This window comes from Manis pentadactyla, chromosome 2 (assembly GCF_030020395.1).
Source record: "Manis pentadactyla isolate mManPen7 chromosome 2, mManPen7.hap1, whole genome shotgun sequence".
Taxonomy (NCBI): Eukaryota; Metazoa; Chordata; class Mammalia; order Pholidota; family Manidae; genus Manis; species Manis pentadactyla.
In genome coordinates this window covers 41,817,513-41,839,435 of record NC_080020.1, presented here as the reverse complement: position 1 = coordinate 41,839,435, position 21,923 = coordinate 41,817,513, and the positions used below count along the sequence as shown (strand labels likewise).

The window sequence follows — 21,923 nt, the reverse complement described above, 5'->3', positions numbered from 1 at the left end:
TTTATCATCTCCTGATTATATCTGTTGTTACTCTCTGTCTCTTTCAAGCTGAGACTAGGCACTGCTTTAGAGGCGTAATGAGGCTTCTGCATTGTTTGCTGATTTATCAGGTTCTCAGTTAACATGGGGGTAGGGAGAGAAGGGAGGGGAGAAGACGTAAGGTGCTCCAGGATGAACGGAACATAGTTTGCATAGATGCAAAATCAAGCTCATTTTTATGTGCATACAGTTTGTCACAGAGCAACATTCCTTTATAGCAGAACCCGTATGGAAGAAACAAAGTCTTTCTTTAATTCCTCGCATCATTTCTCTTTCATAGTATTTTTTAAAGTATCATTATTAGCTTCATGTATCATGTTACCGAGTAGAATTCCAAAGCTGTTCCTTAGCTTGGCATTAAAGTCAGAGCCCAAACTGCTTTTTCTGCTCTGAACTCTTCCTTGAAGTTAAACTTTCTCTGCAGTCAGGCTCCGAGATTCAAAAGCTTGTTCCTTTTAGCTCTTCCTTATGGGAAAGGTATTTGTTGGATTTGTCTTAATTAAGGGCATCTTGTGAATTAGGTAATTCAATTTCTTCCTGAATCTTGGAAAATTTTCCTGTCATTAAAAAAAAAAGTATTCTTTCTCTAAAATAAACTACAAACACTGCATGTACTCCTTGAAATGAGGCCATCATTTTGGAGGACATGGTATTACATTTACTTTATATATTGGTCCTCAATTCTTTAAACACACATACGCTTGCATGCATGTGCACACACACAGTCCTTCATTTTTAAAATGAAAGTCAGTCTTAAACAACTCCATATCTCAGATTCTACCTAACCTCTTCATTTTTCTTTCCTAAAAGCTCTCATGCCTTGGTTTTCGATGTTAACAAATGTTCTATGGCAGGTTCACCGATTTACTGCTCTGTACCCTTTTTAATTATGGGTGTATGAAGGAAAATTTCACTGAGGAAAACAATAAATCACCAGTGAAATTATTTGTTAGTTGAATGAGCTGAATAAACAGTTGGCTTCAGGGCAAAGATTCGTCTGGCATCTTTTAAGTCTTCCCACATTTTTCCTTTCTGTTTCTACACAAAAGCAAGGCTGGGCTTGCAGGAATCAGCTCAGAATGTAGACGTCACTGAGAAGTAGAGGGAACAGATAAACACCTGACCTACAGATGTCCCAGATTTGAATAAAATATTTCTTGTCAAATTTTAGTGATAATCATGATTAATACTCAGAAACACTGAGTATATAGACTGGGTAACTACAACATTGCATTTAATTCTAACAACACCCTATTTCCTTACACCCCCCCTGCAACAGCATTCTCTATAGAAAATGGCAAACCCTGAGTTCACAGCAGTTTCTGTCTCCAGATCTTGAGCTCTCTGCTGCAAAGTGTCTCTCAATGTCCTCAAAGGAAACTACCCTTCCTCAAAGCAGTTCCATGTTACTAAGCTTTAAAAAGCGCCCAACTTCATGGTTGAAACCCTGGTTGAAACATTCATAATGTCACTTTAAACCTATACAATGATCCTTCTCTCTGTCAAGGTAATAAAAAAAGTGGATTTTTCAGTGCCTCAGAGAAAACCAAGTTTGAAACCAAGTATGCAAAGAATGGGCTGAGCTGGGAATCGCAGAAGAATGGGCCATTCCTGGAGTTTCTTGGGGGAGGTGAGAAAAACAAGAGTAATAAGATTGTTAAGTTTCAATTTGAAAGCATGGAATGTGTCAGGAATGATAACTAACTGTTGCTATTTTTATAATAAATGTCTCTCTTAGAGTCATAAGAACACTGGAAGTGTCCATACAGGAATTAGTTTAGCGGCCTGCCTTGATGTCCCTGTTGAACTAGTCTGAAAAGTTATGAAGAATCATGGCCACTTTGAACGCATTCATACAAATAGTACTGACAGTTCTGAAGCTCGGACAAATGTCTCGGCTTTGGATTTCCTCCCACATCAGCAGATCGGCCACCTGGAGTGAATCCCATAAATATCTAAGCTGGAACTCTTGTTTAAAGGTATGTAAGTGGACCCTGGAGCTCCCAAATTCAGAAACAGATTTGAGTCCAGTAATCAAATATTCACATTAGAACTGCTGACCATCTCTGCGGCTCCTCTTGAATCATTACGCTTCAGACTCCTCATCCATATATTGATTGGACATTATTTTGTGTCAGACACTATGAACTTGTGTGGAGACAATGGCTTGTGATTGAATATTTCAAACGAGTGGCTCCAGTCTTTGTTTCATATGCATATTTCCTATTTACTTAATACTAAACCAGCTGCAGGTTCCAAAGGGCTTCACTGGGACTTTTTCAGGGGAACCAAGATGGGAATCAAGGGATCCTGGGAGGCGGAAGACATTTGTAGAGGCTGTTGGGGGCAGTTCTGATTATGGTTTCACATATTGCACTGAGGATGAGTGTTCTCCTCCCACCCATTGCAAATGTGTTAAGAGTGTGACGATAGTGCAAAGAAAAACAAGCCCTTCTTTAGGTAGCTTTGGGGGTAGTTGTGTGTTCCAGTCCATAGTCTGTTGTTTTTTGGCACTGACTACCTTTGGGTAGGTGAAGGACAGAGAGAATCTCTTAAATAAGTAAAGCAATAAAGGACAAGAGTTGAATACCTTTGAGGCAGAGCTTCCTCCAGAAATTAAAAAAGCATAAAGAATTTAAAATATTGACTGGGTCACTAAGAAAAAGATGTACACCCCAACAGAAAAAAATGGCCAGGATAGGGGGGATGTGGAATTCTCAAATGCATACCCATGCACATTAATAAGTAGATGAAAATGATGCTTGACTTCACCATTGATCAAATAAATGGAACTTTTAAAAATGATAGGATGTTACTTTTTTTTAAGTGAGCAGCTAGAGCATCATTTTAATAACTGTGAACACTAATGCTGGGAAAAGTGTGGGAAACTCAGCACTCTCACATACTGATGGGAGAGTGTATATTGAGACCACTGTTGGAGGGTGATTCAACTGCACATTTACACCCTTGAATCACTCAGCTTCTAGGACATTCTCTTGAGTTACTAATCAGCAATGTATACAAAATGAGCAATGTGGCTATCACTTTTTTACTAAGGTAAAAACTGAGAAAGTAAATATCCATTGGGAGTGGAATGCTTAAATAACCAATGGTGAATCCATATATTGAATCAAATACAGTCCTTAAAAATAGTATTTTAGAAGAACGTGAAATCATGTGAGAAAATATAAACACTATTATACATATAAAGGCACTTACACAAATATACTACTAGTTGGATATAATTTTCTTCTTTATATTTTTCTCTTTGTTCTTTTCTGAATTTACCCAATTAAAAAAATGAACATAGAGTGCTTTCATAGCTTATATAATTATACATACATTAAGATATACATATATCTCTATTGGGAATCCTACCACTTTCTGACTTTAATGAGTTTTTTATATCACAAATCCTGTAGGAAATGGACACAGTAGGACACGTTCTTCTCTTTTTCCAGAATGTTCACACTTACCACAGTGCAATAGATAAGGCACTGTGATGAAATTCTTGGTTAAGATGGCTAAAATAATTATATTCTTCCTTTTCTTTGGTGAGGTTGCTTCAAAACAAAGTGGGCAAGCTCAATGATACATAAGTTTGACAAGGTATGATCCCAAGTTGGGTGGTTTTTAAAAAGATGTCACATTTGTCACAGTGGCTGACACCTCAATTTGAAAGCCCCCAATGTTCGACTAGTGTCCTCAAGTGGTCTTAAATATTTCCAGTGTGAGTTCTCTAGGGGTAGGGCTTGGCCTGAAACCCTTTGGTGAATGGGGCTGTTTGTTAACTCCAACAGACAGTTATGAAGGGCAATTAAAAATTCAAATTATGTTAATAGGCCAGAGAAAAATGACTGTTTGCAGAAATCAGTGGCAATTACCAGACATAATGGTTCTCAATTAGGCTGGAGGGGATTTTCAGTCATTCATAATTCACTATCTTAAATGTATCATAAAAAAGTAATTGTCACTTGTTAATAAAACTTACTTAAAAACAACGTAGCCATCCAGTGTGAAAAGTAACTCTTTCTTTTCTCTCATCAGTTTTTAAAAAGGTGAACTCTAATTTTAAAATGTAGTGCAGACTGGTTTCAAACAAAATCAAACAATGCGAATGAGTTTCTAATAAAATATGACACCCTTTCTAGCCCTCTACTTGCACTTCCCAGGGGCAAACACTGTTTCATCAATTCAGTGAGTATTCTCCCTCCCAAGCACCTCCTTGTTCCCATTAAAAAGAGGAAGGAAGGTTGGAGAGACTGTCCAAGGAATATGTTGTATTGATGTTTTTAGTCAATTAAAGGTGAAAACATAAAAACATTATCTTGCTGCTTCTGTCATGTTTATTTTTCTCACAAAGTTTTTGATTTTTATATTCATATGCAGCTTCCATTACCCCTAGGAATATAGTCAACATTCATGCATGTCCTTACAATTCTATCTGCAGGCAATGCACTTGGCTATATAATTTGCAGTACACATGCAATGTGGTTCAAGGACTCTGACCACTTGGTTCCAAGCTTTATTTTTCTGGTGCTTCAGGGAACACCAAGAAGGACTAAAAGAAACAAGAGAAAAGAAGAGGGTAGGCAAAGGACATACAGTATCTCTTAAGTAAGTTAAGGAATAAAGGACAAGAGTTGAGTACCAACTGAGGAGGCCTTTTTTGTCTTCTACAATGGATCGTACTGAAAGAATGATAGCTGCATTCTCAATTTTCTTGTCCAATCAGGAAAATCCTTGCTACTTTAAGCCCCAACCTGAAGCTCTACATCCAACAGAAAGACTGAAGAAAAGACAAGAATGAGCTTTATGGAATAATAGTCTTACTCTGGTGAGTTGCAGGATTTCCAGAAACTTCTCTAAAAGGAAGAGCTGGACTACTCTGAGCCAGGTACTTTATAGACATGACCATATTTGATTTGCACCCTCACTTATGAAGTGGGCACTTTTACCTCATGTTACCAGCTGAGGGCACCACATGCTCCGAGAGAGGCTATTCCACATCAGAATGACACTGAGTAAGTGGCAGTGCTGGCAGATGAATCCAGACATTTCTTGATCCAAAGTCTACCTACATTCCTTTCCAATACACTGTTTGTTGAAGTTGTACAGACACTCACAACTGTGAGATGTCATAGTTTATGAGATCTCAACTTCTGAATGTCCTATTTTTCTTTCAGGGAATTAGGGATATTTAAGAAGATGAAACCAGATGCACATATACAAATGATCCCAATGTTGAGTATCTTTCCTAAGGGTATAGGCAGGGAGACTGCTTGTAATTACTTTGAAATAGCTACCAGTAAAGAAAGAAAGAATCTCCAGTCTATCTTCCATTGGACTTCTATTTTAAAAGTGGGTGCACCCTCCATGGGAGAAGAAAAATCTCCATTAAGAGCATTTAGGACAAACATTTTGTAATATGATCTACTTCCTGTCACTCACATCTCAGTTAAAAGTTTACCACCTCAAAGTGTTCTCCCTTCCAGCCAACCTAGAGGAAATGATATGAATACTGATACATAATATACATAAGTAGCTCTATATCACAGCCCCACTATTTCACCATTTTTCAAATGTTGCTTACACTCTGGTATATTTATTACACTCTGGTTTTCCTGGTTGTGTGTGTTGTGTCTCTGCCTACTTGGAAGGTCAGCTCCTTGAAAGCAAGGCCGTTGTCTGATGGGTTCACCACCATCTCCCCACACCTAACTCAGTGCCTGGCACATAGACATCTTTGTTAATGAATGAATACATGTTTGTAAAATTAAACATCTATTTTCATGAACAGTTAGGGATCAGCCTCTAGGAATGGGACTTTCATTTGTAAGAGTTCTAGGAAATAAGACCAATTAGGTCAGAAGTATGTAATCACCTGGAATTGGTGGCTATCTTGGAGACAGAACAACTGAGATAAATGACAAGGGACTGGAAAGGAGGGGGAAACAAGGAACCCTCTTTACTCTGCCTCTCATTGAGGCTGACCAGATCTGTCAGTATCTCCAAGGAGCAAAAAGGAAGTGTCAACATTTCTTCAGTGGTGACAGACTGGCTGGCCCACACGCATGGAACATTTTTAGTGGCACTGCAGCTCTAATCTGGAGTGGAGTGCCTTTCTCTTCATTAGCAATGTTTCCCACTGCCAACTCAAGGCTGCTGATTAGCTAAAGAAGTGATAAGAGTTGAGTCAATCAATCAACAGGAGGAGATGAGTTTAGGAGGTGCCGTGTGACTTTCTTCACTAGAATTTGTTGGGATGGGATCTGACGGCAGACACTCCACTCTTCTGGGTTGATCTACATTAATGCTGTGTGTGTGTTTCTGTTTTCCTTTTGATTTGGAAGTTTTCACTGTCAAAGGATATGTGTCTAGCTGTTTTACACCTTTTGAGCATTTGATTCTATTTGAATAATTATTTTTCTTGTATAAATGCTTTGTATCTGATTTACAAAGGAAAAGTGAGTAATTCCATTTCTGTATTTAAAAAAAGTTTTAATGATATGTGTGGATTAATTTTGCAACAGAGTTGATTTCATTAGAAAATAAATGCTTAATGAAAATTTCAAGTAAAGTTATTTATAAAATAAAGAGGAAAAATGTCTTGTTTCTTATTCCCAGTCCTCTTTCTTCATCTAGCTCTCCTTCTCCCAGTAAACTTACTTTCTAGATATAACTGGATGGTTTGTTGCATGTCCAGTGGTGTGCTGATAAATGCTGAACAATTGGCTTTCTAGGGAAAAAAAAAAGGTCTGATTTATAGTATTTGCTGATATCTGTGGGGTAATACGCTCATCAGCTAGAATTGTAAGCTATAGACATGATAGAATCAGGAAAGGTTGTACAAGTCAGTATGAGCCATCTCTAGCACACTGCTGTGGGTGCCTTCCAAATCATCTGTAGTTCTCTCCCTCCCTCCCTTTCTTCTCTTTATTTCCTCCCCTCTTTCTCTCCCCCTCCTTCCCTTCCTTCCATCCACCCATCCTTGCATATATACTTGTACTAAACAGACATACATGAGTATCTGAGAGAAACACTGCAGCTTTCGCCTTTCCACACAGTAGGTCACGGCGCTGTATTTTGAAAATGTCTTGACACTCCTTGTAACTGGAAACACCCTGTGTGAGCTCAACAGCCAAGCCGAGAATCACTTGGTCTGCACAGATGGGCCTGTGAACATGTGGGTGTGCTCACACGCTCGCTGTAGTCTGTCTATTGTAGAGGGGAGTAATTCATCACTGGGCAGCAAGTTCTGCTCAGATGGTTTATTGTCCTGACCTCATTAAAAAGCATGTAATCCACGCAGTGCTGTAAATCTATGCCTCTAAATACTTTCCTCTTTAAATTTTTAATACTGCACACATGAAGGGAAAGGTTAAAGCCAATTAAAAGAGATACAAATACCATTATTACTGCCCTGACAAACAGTTAGTTATTGGATTTGGTCGTTTCCGTTTAGAAAGCCATTATTTTTGTTCCTGAATGAATTAGTAATCAAGCTGTTTATTGACTTGTCTCATCTCCGAGACGCTAAATATATATATTTTTTGGTTCATTCTCTCTCTCAATTGGCATCATTCCTACACACATAAAAATTACAGACAACTTAAGGTCTAAGTGCAAACAATAACTGCACAGCTGCAAGTGGAAATCCACATATGGACAGAACCATCATGTTCACTGTGGTCCAGAAAGGCAAAAGCCACTCGGCTCATTCTTATGCAGCAAACAGGCGTCGTTGTTTTCCCCTCCCATGAAAGCTGTTAGATGATACTGACAGATATTTAAAAGCACTTAGAGCTGAAAGAACTGTCGGGAAAATTGCTGCAAAAGGATTGACAAATGATGATCTTTCTGTCCACAAGGTTCTTATTTCCTGTGCACAATGGACCAAAAGAATAAAGGAAAAGAGAATCATTAATAGGGACTTGGTATTGTTTTCTGACATGAGTTCATATTTTCCATTGCAGGTAGCTAACAACGTGATTTTGTTTATGAAAAGGCTGCCGTGTTGTCCCTGTGTTAGGCTTTCTCGGGTGTCCTCTTCTCTCCTGATCCCCTTGGAATATAATTTAGCCCCTACGGTGTCTGAAATGACCTGAGGATATGTAAAACTAGATCTGAAATTTGACTACCTTCTTCATTTAATTATCCTCCCACAGGTCCAGAGTATTTTGTGAGAAACAGTGCTGACCACAGAGTGACTTTAGAATAAATGCATACCCACAGACTCACATCCTTAAGAATTCATGTAACTCATAATTCATATAAGTGGCTTATCATTTTTCATAGTATCCTGCTGTTTCTACCTATGAGAGGCTGAAGTCAGGTACTTAAAAAAAGACAAAAGAAAGCAATCTTACAGAACACGACAGAGCTACAATTTCAAAGAATAACAAGGACACATAGTCATAAGGAAACTCACAACATTAGAGCAAGACAAAGAAAGGGCGGAGTGATGTATTTTAAAATTAAAGGGAGTAAAAACTAAAAACAATGAGTATTTTCTCTATTATCTTTTCTCTGGCATGGCTAGACAAATGGTTCTCCCAGTGTGGTCCACAGACCAGCAGCGACACCACTGTCTGAGAACTTGTTAAAAATGCAGGTCGAGACCCATCCCAGACCCACTGAAATAGAAATGTGGGCTGGTGCTCAACAATTTGTGTCTTAACCATCCCTCTGGGGCATTGTGACGTCCAGTCAGGTCTGAGAATCCTTGTTTGGGGGAATATACTGTTCTTAGCTGCTTCGCTAAGTCTGTCCCTGTGGCCAGTCATAAACTTTTGAACATGAGCCAACCACCTGCTCCTTTGTCTGCACATTATGTCACATCCCACCACACATTACACTGATGGGTTTACACCTCCTGCCTTTTTCCTGGACTGTAAGCTCCTTGGGGCCAGAGGCTATATCTGATTCACTTCTTTAATCTCAGTGCCCAGTCAGAGGCCTAGACCAGCACTAATTTATAAAGATAAAATGCTTAGGTAAAGCCTTGTAAACACAGAGATATACAAATCCATTAGTTATTAGTTCCATCTTGCTAAATAAGACTCATGCCTAAGTAAAAATGACTTCTTCCTTTGGTCAAAGGGACATTCTCAAGCAACTTCTGATGGGTTCACTGTTTATTCTCTTGAGGAAAGCAAGAAATAATTGAACACACCTCACACTAATAGCTTCTTATAAAGTGTGTTGACAATCCAGTTGGTTCTGAACATTCCCAAGAGGGTTTCACATTCAGACAGGCAGGACCCAACTGCCCATTTGATGACAGACATTCTCAAACTAAGAGTAATATGAATACAGGCTGTTAAAAAACATAAGGACTGTCAGCTCCATCCAAGTGGGTTAAGGATGTCAAGCCCCTAGAAATCCCAGTGCTCCAATAGGTAGGAGGATGGAGGCAATTCCTGGATGGAGCTGGCCTGAAACCATTCTGATTGCTTCTCCACGAGGAGCTGAAAGATGTACAGTAGGGAGTCCCTAGCCCTTTGTAGGCTTCACTGACACTCTGAAGTTGTTCTGCTTAATTAGCCTTTATTTTCTACCACAGGATTTATCATGGCATTACATACAAGCTGGTGAAGGGCTACTCTGTGTAAACTTTCCATACCCCCACCTTTGTGTGGCTTGGGCAACCAATCATCTGGGTTCTAATCCAGGCTCCAATACTTTCCAGTTTCTTTAGCTTTTCTGAGTCTCAGTTTTCTCATCTGTAAAATGGGAACAGTTGTGATACTTGAGGATGAAGTTAAATATATGAATATAAATAAAGAAAAAATGTATAATCAGTCAAGTGTTTAATATATAACAAGAACTTAATAAATATTAGATTTTCTAATTAACTAATATTATGTGCTATGTGCTACTAGGACTTCTTAAGCTGGAATCCATAGGCCTCTAGAGATCCGAGAAATGGACAAAAGGAGTGTCCATAAGTTCCCTGAAATAATGTGCAAAATGTTTCACTTTTGTACATATTCCTTTTCTCTGGGCATATAGCCCAAAACTTTTAATCAGATTCATAATGTGGGCCATGGCACCTAAGGGGTAGAGAATCATGGTGCTGGGGATTTTAGTAGCCAGACTGTATCCTTACCAAGCTGGCAAACCAGGAAAATGGGGCAATTTCTCTAAGGTTGGCATCTCCCTCTAGGCGTGATGTGTAGCTCTGGGACTTCCAGTTTTAATTCCAAATGTGTGTTTGTTTGTTTTTCTTCTTTCACTTCATAGCAGGAAATAGCGTTTCAAATGCATTCCACCACAAGGATAGGCAGACAGTTAATTTTCACCTCAAACACCCCAAGATTTAAGAAAATAAGAGAGCTTCAGTCTACTGCTGCAGACCTGCCAAGCACCATGTTCTTAGTAACAGCAAACGTCAGGCTGAGAAAGCTCTTCTGTTTCTAATGGGTTTCTCTCGATGCTATCAGCCTATGTGGCCAAATGAGCAAGGCAGATGGGCAGAAACAACACTGGCCCACAGCTAGGAGGGCCAGGGTCTGCTCTTGTGCAATGTCCTGACCAGCTCCCGGCCTAGAACAAGTGGTTTCTTGGTTCAGGTTCTCTGACCCTTTACCTGTCAAATAGGAGCCATACCTAGTCATCAATTTCCAACCTTTCATGTATCAGAACCCAGACTTAATATAAAAATGATTATGCTAGCTTTCATTTTTATATCAATTGACTAGAAGATATTTAATCACAGAAAGAGAGCTACCCTCTCTTCCTGAAAATTTGAAAAAAGACGAATGAAAAATATCATTTACTCTGGCTACAGACAACAAACAGTGAATTCGAGGACCCATTAAACAAATACACATCAGTATTTGTTAAATGTCAGTTACTTTTATAGAGTTGGGAATACAGCATCAAGGAAAAACAGTCGCTGCCTTCATGGACAGGATGGTAGTGCCAGAGAAGGGAAATGACAACTAAAATGCAAGTACATGTAATCATTTTAAGTGGTGAAACTGGATCCTGAAAGAGATGAATGGGGGTGGTGGGGAGTAACTTTAGATAAAGGTGCCAGGGACATCTAGGCTGAGGTCTGAGGGATGATAGTCACAAAGAGGCTGCACAGCTTTGTGGTGAAGAGACCTCAGGTCAGCAGGGCCTAAGGCAAGCACTTAACCTATCTCTGACTCATTTCTCTGTCTATAAAATGGAGATAATCATGGGACCCAGTCCAGTAGGCTGCTGCAGGGATTAAATTAGCTAATACTTAAAATTTGTTTAGGACAAAACCTGGCAATGCACTAATGAATTGTTGCAAAATAAATGTCATGCAGTGGTAAAGGCATGCTCTAAGGCCTTGAGGTAGAAGAGAGTTTCATATGTTTGAGAAACTGCAAGGAGGGTATGGCTCTTGGGTGGAGCATGAATGTGAAGGTGGTGGAAACTGAAGCTAAAGAAGTGGCAGGCAGAGAGGGGAAAGCTGAATCCCACGTTAAGTTCAATAGGAAGAGAGTAGAGAGTTTGCAGTGTCCTCAGTGGACCCTGAAGTTCATTGCCCAAAGGTTAGAAAATTATTGTCCCTGATTTATTTTGTATATAGTTCTCTCACTCACTGATTCTATACAATAGGTCCTCAAAAGGAACACTTTCTTTAGGTAAGAAGTTTTAAATAAAAAACCCTTGTTTCATTCATGCTCATTAAACTGTTTTTCCCCCCACCTAGATCCCTGTAATAATAAATATAATTTAATGACTTTGGTTCCTTGAGCTGCAGGTGCTGGAATACTGTATTTATTAACATATTTTAAGCCCTTTAAAAAGACTTCATTAATTCCTAGGATAATTTAGTACCCATAATACATTCTCTGTTCTGAATAGATGTTAATCACCACAGAATGACTGATTTGCCCCTGTTTGAGCTAAGCCATGTTCTAACCTGTAGCTAGTAACTTTTTAATTCAATATTGTCACTGAAACTGTTGATTAAAATTTAGTTGCAATAATTGTTCCTTGCCCCCTGTCAGTCCCACCCTCTGAGGACTCAAACCAAGGGGGAATGGCTGGATTTTGAGCCACTGAAGGAGAAGGAGATACTTCTGAATATTTATGCTTTTAGTAACACTCTGCTTGGAAAAATATTCCACCAATGTCAGTTATTTGGAACCACCTCGGGTCTGTTAGCTGTCTGGTTAAAACAGCAGTACGGAGGACAGTACTGCCCAGGAACGTGCACTAGCCGAAAGCTGACTTGGAGGAAGGCAACAGGACTGCCCCCTTCTGTCCCGAGGATGGACAAGGGTCGCAACTGTGTGTCAATTTTCATGAGGTGTGACTGGCTTATGCCAGAATTCCAGCACCCTAACAACTTAAATTGAAACTATTTTGGAAATAGAAGGAAAAATCCTATAATGAAATTTGAATGAAAATGAACCAATGAAATAGAGTATAGACAAAGGAAATAACAACTGTATGTGTGAAGTTCTGAAATGAGCACCTGTTCACATGCATTATCTCATTTAATTACAAAATAGGCCTCTCAGGGAGGTGCCATGATAATCCCTCATTTATGGGGAGGTCAGAGAACTTAAGCAACTTGCTCAGAGTCACACAGCTAGTAAGTAGAAGTGCACACCAGAGTCTGTGCGCCTGCCCTTTGGCCACACTGCCTCTCTAATTGACCATGTGATCAATCAATCATCCATGTGGGAAGGGCACTGAAAAGCATAATGAAATACACAATACAGTATTATGTGTCAAGAAAAACTTATTTGAAACAAAACAACTTTTCTTGGTGTCTTAATGGTTGGTGATGGTGGGAAATGGTATTATTTATATATGAGGGGAAATGAAATTTTACACCATTGTCTTCTGGTGGCAGAGTCTGTCAGGCTAGGGAGAAAGGCTAAGCCCAGAACAGACTGGCTTCTGTTCGCCACTGTATTGACTAGGGCGCTGGCTTGGGGGCCAAGGCAGAACATGCTGACCTGCTCTACCTACAGATGGGGGAAAAACACTTCAATTTCTGCCCAGAGAGAAGAGAGCGAGAGTGGGGAACTTGGTGGAGAGCTGAAACCTCAAGAGCATAGATCTTTACTGACTTTGCTTCCTTGAGCTCCAGGGACAGTTTAAGACATGGGATGTCAAATATTCCTTCTCCATTGCTGGCACATGGAATTCTTCTCCTTTCGCCCAAACTTTCAGTAAAGTGTGCTTTGCACAGAGGTCTCGGGTGGATGATTTTGTGTGCCTGCGTGTCTGTTTGCTGGTTTGTGATTTGGTTTTTTGCACATACCAAGGACAGGGGGCCAAGTTCCACAACTGGATCAGTGTGGAGTGGAGAGAAAGGAGCAGGCACAGACCCTTGGACTGGGGCGCTGCGGGAGCAGAGCCTGCAAGGGAAGGTGGGCGCGAGTGAGCACAGGAGCCCCAGCAGCGCACAGAGGCTGTGGCAAGTTTGTGGAACTGGGGCTTGAGCTGATACCTTGACCACAATTAAAAAAAAAAATCATCATTAGCATTATTCCCCCAGAGTTGAGAGGTAATACTGGCCACTCTTCAGACAAATATATTTGGACACTGACCTGCCCCATCATGTCAACAAGGGCTGAATGCACAGTTCTTACTCAAAGCCATGGCCCAACCGCAGGTGCCGCTAGCACCCTGGGACTCAGCTCACATGGGAGCCCTGAGTTCCAGAGGGCAGAGCCGTGGCAGGGCAGAGGAGGGATGGGACCCTTCCAGCAAGCCTTCTCTCCTGGGGTGGGGTACACTGCCAACAGCCGGCCATGTGGTGCCAGCAGCCCTTCCCAGCCAGGGGCCAGAGGCAGTCAACTGGCAGCAGAGGAGTCAAGGTGTAGGACGCTGTGTTCTCAAAAGATGCGCCTATGGAACACACTACCGCTTTTTCACACAAGTGGGGGTCTCTCTGCTATTACCATTGGGTAAAAGGTTTAATTGCTGTCAACAAAATGAGAAAATGAAAAGCAAAGCAAAAAAAAAAACCAGACCACATACCACATGGGCTAAGCACAAAGGCACTCATTAGCCATGACAAGCTAATTGTGTGTGTCTGTATCTACAGTGTCGACATTTCAATCTGCATTTCTGATTCCACCTCCAGAAACTTTGGCTACATGAAGAAAGCTGAACATGCTCATCATTAAATAAATATATAAATCCAGATGTAAACATAAACATATATATTTAAGACTTTCCTCTGCAACCAGATTTTCAAGTGTTGCCAGTTGACTGCCTCTGGCCCCTGGCTGGGAAGGGCTGCTGGCACCACATGGCCGGCTGTTGGCAGTGTACCCCACCCCAGGAGAGAAGGCTTGCTGGAAGGGTCCCATCCCTTCTCTGCCCTGCCACGGCTCTGCCCTCTGGAACTCAGGGCTCCCATGTGAGCTGAGTCCCAGGGTGCTAGCGGCACCTGCGGTTGGGCCATGGCTTTGAGTAAGAACTGTGCATTCAGCCCTTGTTGACATGATGGGGCCGGTCAGTGTCCAAGTTTCAAGTGTGGGCACTTGAAAATTGGATCATTTTGGAGAAAATTTGTCTTCAAACATGCTCTTTATGTTTGTCAAAGCTCCTCTCTAATTTTTTTTCAGATTTAAAGCAAGCTAGCCAGAGGATGGACTCCCGTCTCATGTGCCCTGGTGTCCGCCTGCAGAGGTTGCAAGCCAGCAGCACCCCGGCTCCACCTGAGGCCTTGGGGTTTAATTGTCTGGTCCACACAGTGACAGCCAACACAGATTGTTTTAAAAGTCAAACCAGACATGGAGAACATAGCCCATATAGCACCCCGAGCTGTTGCTGTGGTGCGCCCAGCCCGGGCCATGCTTCCTGCCGTGGACTGCCTGCTGTGTTGGACTTCTTAGATGGCTCTGCAGACTGGATGGTATGGAAAGGCACGTACCATGGGGGCTCTGCTCATTTTTTCTCATACAGTCAGTCCTTCACCATCTTTGTATCCTGTGTACCAGCCTTTCTATACTCAGCACCTGAAGTTACCTGATCTGCCAAATATTTACCATTTTCTGGGCCTGGAAGGCCCTACCTCCACATCTTCCAGGGCAGCCTTCCAGGAGACCTCTCTTGACCAATAGTCTCCATGAAGCCTTTCATGACCTGCTCTCTGAGGACCAGCTGCCCTCTTCTCTGCACACACCTGGTACCTGCCGCCAGGCAAGCCTTCCTCTCCTTGGCACCCAGAGCACTGAAGACTCTGCCTCATGTGTTTCATTCAGCAGCCTTCCCCATCAGATAGGAGCCCCTCTAGGACGGGGCCCTTGTCTGTGTGCTTTCCTTCTGGACGGGGCTCAGAAGAGGCCTTTGAAGTGAAGAGAGTTCATCATCAGACACGGCCACTTCTGAGTCACCCACGGGTCAGGACCATGGTCAGAGAGGCAGCAGGCAGTGCAGTAGGGCAGCAGGGCACCTCTGGCCTCCAGGGGCAGCTAACCAGAGTGAACTTTCCTGGGAGCTCCTCAGCAAGGGGAGAAGCCTGGGGGTGAGCTGGTCCCACCCTGCTGGCTCTCAGCTCTCACCCCCCCAGGCGCAGAGTCTGCAGGCTGCCTGGGGAGTGGAGATTGAGTGGGAGCACACCATCCTTCCCACCAGGGCTGGCTGGGGTCTCCCCACTTTCCTAACCCCACCAAAAGAAGTAGGGCTCACCAGAAGCCCAGCCACTCTTTTGTACCCCCATTCCAGAATGCATCCTTCAGGAGAGTTGAAAATAATTTTTCAACTAAATAAGTTTCTGCTGCTACTTAAGACGGGGTTAAAACTTTTTTTTTTGAAGGTTAAAAAAGCGACTTGCTCTTCAGGTCAGTAACTGTCGTAACGATTTTTCTCTTGCCATATGCTCCTCTGAATTACATTAATATGACATCTCTCTCTGAAGCATCTGGTCTCAGCCACTTCAGGGTGCACAAGGAAGCCACACGTTCAGGCTGAGTATGTAATACCACGGAGAGGTATTCACACTCCTGCCGTGGCAAAACAAAATACTGCAATTGCATAATTCTATGTAGTGTTTTATACAGCATTCCAGAAACGGTACAGGAGATAATTTCAATGAATGGAGGCAGAAATGGGGGGAGGGGTTGTAAGCCTGTATATTTAGTATATGTATATATATGTGCATGTATAAATATGTGTGTGTGTATATGTTTATGTATATATACAGGTTTTACAAATTGGTAATCTCCTTCATTGCTCACACATAAATTCCTGTTTTCCATCAAAAAGAGCTAAACCTTTAAAGCATCAGATGAAAATAGAGTCCCTACAATCTGTAAAATATAGACTGAGAGGTAGGGTATATCTGTTTTTCAGCCCTTTGAAATACAAAAAGGGAAATTTTCCCTCAGAAGCCAAAGGCAAAGTAAACCTATTCCCCCACAGCCACATTTTCCAGAGGAAGAAAAAAATCTGGCAAGGCAGATTTCCTTTTTCTCATTGGTAATAATCTTTATCAAACTGATAGATTTACTTAAATCTTAAACAACTCATTACAAAATCCAAAGAGGTTTAACAAAAAGTTGACTGCCTCACAAATGGTTCCAATGTCCATTGTTTTCTTGTCCTGAAGCTCGTCTGCTTTTATTTTGCCAGAAACACAGAAAGCGGAAATGCAATTGCATTCGTGCTGATGCTAAATGTTAATAGATTTGCCTACATGCCGGCTAACAGCCCCCCTAAAATTAGCTAGACTAGTGGTGCATGCCTAATGTGCTGTTGTTTCTGTTGTTTTACTTGCTTCTCCTTCTTTTACCAGAGGGAAAAAGACCCCTAGGAATACGGTATAGGTCTTCAGATGTGAAACATTTCCAGTGTCATATGTGAATTCTGCAGAAGGAACACATATTCTGAAACTATCCCACACTCCTGACATTCTGTCATGAAGGTGACAAATCCTAGTGCTCTAATGTTTCATTAAATTAAACATGAAATGTTTAATGTTTTGTTAAATTAAACATGAAGCCATGACTTTGCACCCGAGAACCATAGCCTTCTATCAATTCCTCACATTCCTTCAGGTCACTTCTGAGGTTATAAAAACTGAGTTTTGTTTATGAGAAGTATTACATTTCTCTCTGCTGTTAAAATGTACTTTCTTCTAATGCACTTAAAAATAAAAACCAACAGGCAACACAGTTTTGGGGTGCTTAAAACATTTTTAGACTCAGGCCTACAGAGAATAGCTTGCAGACAACCCCTTAGCTAAGTCCCTATTACATTTTTTTCCTTTCAAGTATTTGCAACCATGACTAAGAGTCTTCCAGAGTGCAGAGGTATGACATCGTTAATCAGATCTCGAGCCCATTTCACAGATGGGCATGCTATTGCCCAAAGGATGGAAAGCTTGCTAGAAAACTGTTGAAACAGATCCTTCTAACTAAAGAAATTCAGTTAACACTCATCTCTCCCACCTTACCCCTTATCTATGCTGGTAAAATTGACAGGGAAAACAAAACAAGCCAAAACAACAACTCAGCTCTGGGAAATCATTTGCATAAGCACCGAGGAGTATGTGGGGCTCTTGAATAGAAGTTTTGATGTAACACCTAAAGCAGCAGGTAAATAAAACACAGGCATTGTTAGGAGCTGCTGAAACATGGCTCAACCAAAATACATTATTTTCCACCAATGGTTCAATCAGATGGTTAAAAGCAACATCTAGAGTTCTTAGCAACATACCCATAGGATCATACCACAAACAGAATTCCCAAATACTGTTTTATAAGACACATTCAGATGAGACTTTTTCAATGGAGAAAAAAACAAAACAACTACGTAGCAACTTAAAAGGGGGAAAATAATACACAAGTCCCTTAATGGAAGTGTCTGAATATTTTTACATTTTTCTTGTGAATTTAAGTGGGTTATAGCTGGCTTCCAAATGAGGTCACATAATCATCAAACCAGCAGCAGCAGCAGGGAAACACATCCCTTAAAGGGCAAGTCGCATCTACTCTTTTAATCAGACCAAACTTGTCATGTGCTTTTTATACCGACGCACCAGCTCCTATCACTGGCCAAAAATTATGAAACAGCTTGGATTTGGTAACAGATCCTTGCTCAGAACTCCTGCTTGAGAACCCTTCTCCCAGCTAGTTTCCCGATCGGTAGGAATATAATTGACACTTACCATTCTGAAGCTTCATGTCTGTGAGGCAAACTAAATAAATTAAATGGATCCTGCTTTAATCTTCTTTTCTAGACCCCAAATGCCTTAATCAAAAGGAAAAAAAAAAACAAAATACAAATATTCCCTGAGGTCCTTCTCTAAACCACCAGAGAATAAGCAAGGAATAGCTGACTTTTTTACTGAATGCCCAGAACCTGTCCCATAACATTAACAACAACAGAGAATCATTAACTAACATCCCTCTACTCCATCCCTCTCACCCCCATCTTTTCCTTCACTTCTATCAATTATGACCAAGACAAAGCTTAAGTTGTATCTTAAATCAAAACTGAAAGATGCTTCAGTTGGATATTTGGCTTGGCAGACCTCCTGTAAAAATCTCATGGAAAGACATTTGTTTCCTTCCACAAACGAACTGTGGGGTTTGTGGTCCTCCTGCTTTCCCCAGTGCACACTTTGCCTTTAAATGAACTTAAGCTGCAGGTCTTGATTTGGGGTTAGCTGTCCCGCAAAGCTCATTTGGCTCTTACCATTAAGGCAAGAGGCTCTAAAAAGCTAGCAAGATGCTTTTAACTATGTTTGAGGGGCCAGTCCTGTCTTGTTAGCAACAGCTGCACACTTACCCAGCTCTCAGAGCCTTGTCAAAGCTGTCCTATTCCTTATTCCTTCTGGGATTAGGAACGCAAAATGAAATGAACCAATCGTTAGCTGGAGCCACCCAGGCTGCACCAGATTCTCATTCTCCAAAGACCAAGTGAGGCAGCTTCCTCCAAAGTTACTCCTCTGTCGGCTTCTGGCATATACAGCTCGCCAAGGCCCTGGCTGCAGTTTCCAAACTACTATTCAATAAAAGGATTTTAAAGGCTATGCCGGGAGCCGGGAGCTTCAGATCCCAGCTTGGCTTTTTCTCCATCAGCATTCCTCAGCAAGCCTGCACAAAGCAAGGTACGCTACATTATTTATGTCAGCTCTCGGCTCTGGAAAACACACGCTGGCATCCTGAGTACTACGAATCCTCATGGATACAATTAAACTGTTCCCACATATATTTTCTCCCACTCTCTTCCCAGATTCAACCTCTTCCAGAGGAAACAAAAGCACTTTGAGGCATGTCCTAACTCATCTGCTAGGAGCCCAGAGAACACTGAAATGTGGCCACCATGGCAAATGAGCTGAGGGAAAAGGACACATCCCCTGCAGTGTGCAGAAAACGCTCAAGGGAGGAAAGCTCAGATCACACTTTGGAGAATGCCCTGCAAGTGGTGCCCTGGGCTGGGGGCATTGATATGGAAGCAGCAAAGTTGAAGCACTACAAGAAAACCCGTTTTGATGAATTCATGGAAGATTGATTTAGAATGGGCTGTAAAGGGAAGCAAGGAGCACTTGGCAACATGACTAACCTTCCGAGCTAGATGCAGAGCAATCATGCTCACCCAGCAAATGCTCCTTGGTGCCCCATCCAGGTCAGAGCACTAGATGGGAAGACCACTGACTTAGCCAAGTAGAGCAATGATTCTGTCCCCAGGTCTCCTCCTCAGCAAAACGAACAATTCTCCAAGTTGCAGTCCACCATTTCCTGTCTTGTTGATAGCTCGACAACACATTATGAGCTGGGCATGTTAGCCACAGGCAGAATGAACTGTATGCTGGTACCAGGAGGGAAGGATGATGACAGTAACTTCCTCCTCTGTAGGAGCAATGAGAAGGCTATCAATTTCCCCTGGTGTCTAGCTAGAAAGTCCCTGCTTGGCAGGCTGAGGTGACTTCACTTTGCAGAAGCCCCAGGCACCGCTTAGTGAAGCAACCTTTGGCAGCACCTCACAGTTAAGTCAGTTTGCCTAGGCAAGAAGTCGGCTTAGGGAAAGTCAGTTGTCTCATCCAAGAACACAGGAGAAAGAGAGCAATTTGCTTCTCTCCGAAGGCTTCCTTTGAATGTGCATTCCTGTGTTTGGCCAGTTTATTATTTTTTTTACAGTGTCACTTCTGATGACTTAGTCCATCCCAACTGAGATATGCTGGGTTGAAAATTGGTGTCTGAGGTGGAAACAATGGTAGAGAACACAGTGTAGGTCAGTGGAGCAGAGCCTGAAGGGATCAAACCCTCTCTCAGATGCACACAATAGTCAAGCAGCGGGGAATTTGCTCCAGTACAGGAAGAAGCAGGCTTTCCTCAACAATAAACAGATAAAAGGGGGCATGATAGAACACACCACACAGGGATCCAATCCAGGCACCCACAGCGTGATGAATGGAAAAGCACAAGTTGCCCTGTAGAATGATTTCAAGTTGGAGAATTGACTACCTAGACCCAGAAGGCTGGGTCATCCAGTCCACTGACCCTTAAGATGGTTTTGGTCTCATGTGGGCCCAACTGTGCTCTCAGAGAGGTGACTCTTTTCATCCTCGCCTCTTGGGAATCCATCCGAGACTGTAAATTTTCTTAGAAAGGACTTAGAGGCAATGAAAAAGAGTGACAAGAATAGAGATGATTCCTTGGGAAGAAGATTATTCAAGAATACCATTTATTCCTTTTATAACTAAGCAATAATCAACTTAAAGACTGCCGTGGACTTAAAGTCTTGGCAAGGATCCCAGGGGACCTGTGGCTGCCCTCCAGAGCTGCAATGTGGGCAAGACCTAGGGTCTGCCAGCCGTTTGCTGACCCGGGGCCATGGACAAGGCATCCAAGCTCCCTGAGCCTCAGCGTTTTCAACTGGAAACTGTGGAGAATGAGACCCACTTCTAGGACTTTGAGGATACTGTCAGAAATGTAGTTAACTCGGTGTCTGGCACCGTATGAGCTCATAGTAAACTTTGGCTATCAAGAATTTTCAAAAGGTTATCAGTTAATTGGCATAAAGCTGACTCTGACTGTTCCACCAGTACCTGAGCCCTGCCCCTAAGTGTTCCCCGAACAATCACTTCATTATTGACAATCTGTGCATGAAGCACTGTAGTCATAACTATGGCTTGCCTTCAGTAAACTTCAGGTGAGTTGCCCCACAACAGAGACAGTCAGTGAAATACTAAAGAGAGTATAAAAACAGAGTATTAAGGGAATTTATTTATTTTTTAAAAAAGAGATTCTAACATTTTGAAACCCAACTGGACACCTTTCTGTTGGTGAAACTATAAACTAAAACTATTTCAGAATTTTGATGTCCAAAACAGGGCTGCGTTACTTGAGATGGGAGAAAAAGTGGCCTGAAGTTCCATCCTGTAGAACCCTCCATCCACTTATCCACACTGCATTCCCCAAGCTACAAGGAACAGAGGCTGAGAGCCTCTAGTTTAATACAAAACCAGGATTTTATGAAAAAGGACAAGGAGAGCCAGACAGTGTAAGGGACTCACTCAATTTCATGTCACCTAGCACAGCTGAGCTGGCACCCCCACATCTGACATCCTTGCAAATGCTCCTTCCATCACCCAGAAGGCCAAAGGTAAAACCAATGGAACTCTCAGCCAAGTTTTTATTTCACTATCCAGTAAATTGGTTTAGACTTGATCCAGTATCTCTGCTTTAATAATGTGCATATAAAACCAGTATTCCTGATGAACTTAATTTTTTTGGGAAAATGATTGCTTTAAATTTTGATTTTAAGTTTCTCAACAAATGAGATTCCACAGTTTTGCTAAGCCATTTTAGTACCTAAGGGTTTCAGTAGAAGTTTATAAATCTTTCAAATGAGAAAATACTTCAGACTCTTTATATTTATGAAGGCTGCATTTTCACTGGATGATAACATACACATCTTATTAC

The 21,923-nt window shown here is 41.7% G+C and overlaps 1 protein-coding gene across 12 annotated transcripts in view; it reads right to left on the bottom strand.

Moving 5' to 3' along the window:
- TENM2 (teneurin transmembrane protein 2) overlaps positions 1-21,923 on the bottom strand; it is a 1,165,071-nt gene that overhangs the window by 382,916 nt on the left and 760,232 nt on the right. For 2 of the 12 annotated variants that reach the window (XM_057491522.1, XM_057491535.1), the window contains exons 1-3: positions 19,561-19,920; positions 18,784-19,091; positions 18,161-18,243 (exon numbers count right to left, since the gene is read on the bottom strand). The exons of 4 other annotated variants lie outside the window; for them this stretch is intronic. In XM_057491522.1, coding sequence (XP_057347505.1) covers positions 18,161-18,176 — 16 coding nt within the window. In that variant the 5' untranslated portion in view covers positions 18,177-18,243; positions 18,784-19,091; positions 19,561-19,920. 6 more of the 12 variants (XM_057491526.1, XM_057491520.1, XM_057491524.1 and 3 more) reach the window with 6 other exon arrangements.